This window comes from Sinocyclocheilus anshuiensis, unplaced genomic scaffold, assembly GCF_001515605.1.
Source record: "Sinocyclocheilus anshuiensis isolate Anshui unplaced genomic scaffold, SAMN03320099.WGS_v1.1 scaffold2459, whole genome shotgun sequence".
NCBI classification, from domain to species: Eukaryota; Metazoa; Chordata; class Actinopteri; order Cypriniformes; family Cyprinidae; genus Sinocyclocheilus; species Sinocyclocheilus anshuiensis.
The window spans coordinates 124,377-129,802 of NW_015538121.1; the positions used below are offsets into that span (position 1 = coordinate 124,377).

The 5,426-nt window shown below is 33.5% G+C and overlaps 1 protein-coding gene across 2 annotated transcripts; it reads left to right on the forward strand.

The window, feature by feature from the left end:
• Positions 1 to 811: 811 nt before the first annotated feature.
• On the forward strand, positions 812 to 3,333 carry LOC107683685 (interferon a3-like). 2 transcript variants are annotated; one of them, XM_016479761.1, is made up of 6 exons: positions 812 to 872; positions 1,372 to 1,429; positions 1,983 to 2,054; positions 2,250 to 2,405; positions 2,739 to 2,831; positions 3,061 to 3,333. In XM_016479761.1, the coding sequence occupies exons 2-6, from the start codon at positions 1,388 to 1,390 to the stop codon at positions 3,163 to 3,165; spliced, it is 468 nt and encodes a 155-aa protein (XP_016335247.1). In that variant the 5' UTR covers positions 812 to 872; positions 1,372 to 1,387; the 3' UTR covers positions 3,166 to 3,333. The 2 variants fall into 2 exon arrangements, with proteins under 2 accessions (XP_016335247.1, XP_016335246.1); XM_016479760.1 differs by lacking the exon at positions 812 to 872 and having other exon boundaries at positions 1,301 to 1,429.
• The last annotated feature ends 2,093 nt before the right edge of the window (positions 3,334 to 5,426 follow it).

Below are 5,426 nucleotides of genomic sequence, written 5' to 3' on the forward strand. Positions count from 1 at the left end.
GCTTAAAGATATTTTATGGGATAAACTATACTGAAAAAAGAGGGATTCAATCTAACAACAGACAATTCTAATAATAAAACAAGTCATACAATTCGCACCCAGTAATAACGAACCAGAGAAAATCCACAGAGGCGCGAATATGTATTTTAAAAAGGCCCAGAAATACACAGAACTTGAAGAACCAAGTTAGATTTTATATATGTGTGTGCAAGAAGTCTTAATTTAAAGTAATAGACACTTTTATCTGTATTTGTTTGATAAAATTTGCACGCCTACAACTAATTGTTTTATCAATTTTTTATTTTTTTATTTTTCTTGTCATTGTTATACCATTTCACCAATGACATTTAGATGCAAGCTGGTTGACCAGCTATCATTTTCCAAAACACAGGATTTTTTTTTCACAACCTCGAAATTAGCTACCCCTGTTCAAAAACACTGCTATAGCTATAAATGGCATAACCTGGATTTATTTTTAATAATATATTATTTTCTATAAAAAAATGCTACAACATATTTTAACAACAACAATAGGCCTAAACATAATTATTAGCCTATAATTATTATTATTATTATGTAAAAAAATATATATATAGAAAGATATGCTGGAAGTAAAATAGTTTGATAAACTGATGGTCAATGCTAGCCCATTTTTCTCGTGCAGTGACAAAAGATGAGAAATTGCATTTCATTGCACCAAGAGAAAGTGCGGTGAAATCCAGTGAGAGCGATTGTACGTGGTTGCGTCAGCACGTGGCGTTAACAAAGCGTAAATACGTCTCAAACAGAAAGTGTTGTTCTGTACACAACCCGCAGGTATAACCCCCTTCTCGTTTGGAAACGTCAGCGACCTTGAAATACTTTGGAATCGGGTAATTATTTTGAGCCGTGGGATTGCTTTAACTTATATTGAAGTTGCTTAGCATTAGTTTGTATGTTACACGTAGGTTTGTGTGCGTTTTGGTGTCTATAGCCTAGTAAGACGATTAAAGAGTAAACTATAAATATGTAGCCTATGCTTTTATAGTACTTTAGATATGTACTTCTTTTCTAAGTACAAAATGTATTGCTTTTAAAAGTGATTTCATTATTCATATAGCAGACCAGATGAGATATTTTGTATAGTAGCCTAGTCTATGGGCATTCGCTACAACTAGAAAGTGAAAGTAAGCCGGATAGTACCGACCTGCATACTGCGTTTTCCCTTTCCATACTCCAGAATAAAATCCAGCAAACTCCACCATGCCACTGCAACAGTCTCTCGAGCGACACAGTAGAAAGCTACTGCACGTATACAAAGATGAAACAAGCTCAAATGTGGACGTATATTTTTGTGATGTTTTTAACTCTGCAGCAATGCTCCGCTTGCAGATGGCTCGGCCGATACATGATGGTGAGCGCCGATTCTCTGAATCTGCTTAGGGAAATGGTAAGTAGCCTACGCTTTTAAAGGCATCATGATTTATTCGTGAATGTTCATCAGAAGGCATTAGACTGCTGCGCAATACAACCACAGTCATTTTCTCCAGAGTCTTTAAGACTCTCAAGTAGATATTTAGGCTATACAACAGATGCATTGTTTTTATCTTAGTAACTTGTTAATTCAATTTTACAGAATGATTCACGACTATTTGGAAAACTGCAATAAACGTGTTTTACCTATTGAGGGATGCTCTCACGTTTAATCTGTTTCGTTAAGCGTTTAAAAAAATATATGGTGTAAAAGTGTTTCCTTGATTATGTTACAACATCTTTGCTTCTATCCATTTATTTTCGTAACACTAATTTTCAGAGATTTATTCAATAGTGATTCATTCAACGTGGTTGATTGACAAAGATGAATTAATGTTATTAATCAATTTTATTTAAAAAAATTAAGTCAATTAAAGTTTTTTTTTTTTGTAGGTTTATGTAAAAAGTCTTAAGATTTTTATATGCAGATGGAACATATCAGAAATTACAAATTGTGCTCTTTCTTATAGGGTGGACAATATCCTGAGGATATCAAGGTGCCATTTCCAGGGACCCTGTACAACTTGATAGGCGATGCTAAGGTTTGTAAACTTTTCTCTGTGATTGAATACAGAGGGCAAACATTTCATTCCATAAATAAAATATATGACTGCAAAATAAATGGGGGAAAATGAGATCAGGATTTCATGACGTGAAAATCTTACTAAACTTGCATACATCACAACAGTGTTTTTATGGGACCAGTTACCTACACATAGCATTATATCTCCTTACAGGTGGAGGACCAGGTGAAGTTTCTTGTCTTGACCTTAGATCATATCATCAAACTCATGGATGGCACAGGGCACATGAATTCAGTGCAATGGAAACCAAAGACAGTGGAATATTTCCTAAAAGACCTGCACAGGCAGTCATCTGAGCTTAAAGAATGTGTAAGTCTTGTCTGAAAGTATTTGTGCTTAGGAGAAACTGATATCAGAATTCCATGCTATGAATTACAAATAATCCTTTGTTTTAATTAAAAGGATTGTCATAGTAGTAATAAACCATGAATTTAGATTGAATGATTCCACTCAATCTTTTAACCTCAAAACTGTTATATGACATTAATAATAAAAATGTTGATGTTCAGATGAAAAGGCTAAATTAATAAGAGCAATTAAATAAATGTGTTATATGAAATGTCAACATTTTTGGTTACAACTATTTTGTCAATTATGTTATTTTTCCTCATTGTTTATATTTTGCTTATGGTTTTTTATCAGGTGGCCCAATACCAAAAGCCATCACATAAGGAGTCGTACGAGAAAAGGATAAAAAGGCACTTCAGGACTTTAAAGAGGATTTTAAAGAAAGAAGTAAGTTTGATTGTATAATATGATATCACAGCTTGTTACATTGTTTGTATATGTTAGTTGACTGATTTCTGTCATCAGCTTTATTTTTCTTAGTGTCTTAAGAGGCATATTGTATTTGCGATTCTGCAATGTTAATGCTACTTTGTAAAGAATAAAATTAATTCTTTTCTTCCATATAAAATGTAAAATCAGTCATACACAGCTAAAGATGTTCCTCTTGTGTTTTAAGAAATATAGTGCTCACGCATGGGAGCAGATCCGGAGAGCTGTGAGAACCCACCTTCAGAGGATGGACATCATTGCAAACAACACAAAGTCCCTGCTAAAAGTTTAACAGACAATCAATGACAGAAAAAGACCTAATGACAAAAAAAAAAAGGTCTGACTTGTGACACATTCCATAGAACAAAAAGGTTGCTGCAAACAATGCCTTACAAACAAAAACTGAAGAAAAAAAAACTCAATGTTACAAATGTATTTGTGTATTCAGATGTTTGTATTTAATTGCAATGAAGGAAACCTAGAATGTAACCTAGAGTAGCTTATATTGTCTAATGGGTAGTGCTTTAATACAATGTTTACCTTATGTGTTTCCTATGAAAACTTGAAGTTATCAAAAATTATGTTTCTTACAAATACCTATGAAAACGTTTCAATTTGGTTTAGGTGAGAATAAGCCTCTTTGCCTAAACTATACTCAGATATTTTGCTAACTAAATGTAAAATCATGCTATGCATTTCAGATCATATGTATTAATTGTCAGTCGGCCAGCATGTTGTGATGCACATGTATGTTGGGTATATTTCTTCATTGTTTTAAGTATACTTAAATATATTTATATATCTTTGAGCACAATTTTTTTTATATCCCAGTATATTTATTGTTTTCATATTTAAAGTTATTTATAGTTATTTATTTGCTCTAATTGTTACAAAACATTTTGTACTTTCAAATAAAAATGATTGAAACCGCTTAAGGTGTTAACATTGTTTACTAAATACATTGAACTTCCAGACACCAGTACAGTTTACAATTCCTTGTACTTGTCTTACTTCACCTACTTTTATGGGTCTTCAGAGATTGAACATGATCTTTGTGAAATGTGTTGTGGCAAAATAAAAATGACTCTCACCGCATAAGAGACAAACTCGCTCAATTGTCTTTTTCAAAGGTTTTATTTCTTGCAAGAAAGGTCAGACAGACGTACAGAAACACAAGTTGCTGCAGAGTGCGACAAAGAAGGGAGGGATCTCTTCCCTAGCCTTCAAGGTTACATCTCTTAACAACTGTACTTTTCCACACATAGAAAGAAAGTCAAAAACACATTCCACTATATCATACTTCTAAGACTCGGGCCCTCATATTTAGGGACATGGTGACCTTCTAGGTCATGGACAGGCGTCTTTGGGTCTACCTGTTGTCCCCCCCACTGAGCCCAACTTAGACCTGCACAAACCCCTTGTCACCCATACATCTTATTCTTTAGGCCCCAAACCATACCTCATTCTGACTTCAAAGCCGTTCTAAGTAAAGCAGGCATTACACAATGTTCCATATAAAATCATGCAAAATCAATAAAATACATTTTTCTTCCTCAAATGTAAAAGTTTTTTTTTTAATATATAAATTCTCATTTACAGATATTTCTGTAATGCTAATGTAATATCTGTAATATCTGTAATATCTGGGGCAAAACATTTCTTCTGTGAGACACTAAGATTATATTTGCTGGGAAAAATGTCTCTGTTTTTGTCAATAAAAGTTAAAAACATCTGAAACATTTTTGTGTTCCACAGAAAAAAATAAAGTCACTGTAATAAGCAATAAGCACTGTAGTTAAATGATGACTGAATTTTCATTTTTGAGTGAACTTTCAATTCAAGCTGTCCAGATATGAATAAAAAGGCAATTCTAATGCGAAACAATGTAAGATCACCACCACTAACACCAGGGGCGTCATGCACTCATTATTTTTGACGGGGTCGTCATGTGACACACAGCAGCCAACAGCACTTATGTTTTATTTATTTTTTCCTTTTTATTCGAAACATCCCCAAACGCATTAGCTATATCATGAAATGTCTTGATTCTCACCTTTACAGATTATGTTGATCTATAGTGGGCGATGGTCAAAGTAACGGTCGCCGTGATTTTGCCAAGTAAGACATGTTCCTGGATCAACATCTTTTGATGATTCTGGATCAACATTATTGTCCAAAAATATTGCCCATAATTTATTCCTAAAATCAGTGGGAAATGATAGCTGATTAACAAGGGTGTAGAAGCACCTAACCCTGATTTTAAGCCTAAAACAGATATTTCCTGAAAAGTTATATCTCTATTCTGATTGGTTGATTGGAATGTTGTTCCAGGATCAACAAGGATGTTGATCCAGGAACATGTTGTACTTGGTGAAATCACGCTCACCCAAAGTAACCTAATAATGTAATCTATTAACTTTGCATAAAAACCTGTGTTTACTTAAAGGGGTCATATGATGCTTTTTTAAAGATCATTATTGTATTTGGTGTAACAGAATATGTTGACATGCTTTAATGTTCAAAAAACACATTATTTTTAAAATACTGTACATT

Bases quoted from the DNA above. Each gene is read 5' to 3' on its own strand.
- LOC107683685 (XM_016479760.1), top strand. From the start codon at position 1,301: ATGAAACAAGCTCAAATGTGGACGTATATTTTTGTGATGTTTTTAACT. The intron at 2,055-2,249 runs GTTTGTAAACTT...ATCTCCTTACAG, and splicing joins ACTTGATAGGCGATGCTAAG to GTGGAGGACCAGGTGAAGTT. The intron at 2,832-3,060 runs GTAAGTTTGATT...TTGTGTTTTAAG, and splicing joins AGAGGATTTTAAAGAAAGAA to AAATATAGTGCTCACGCATG.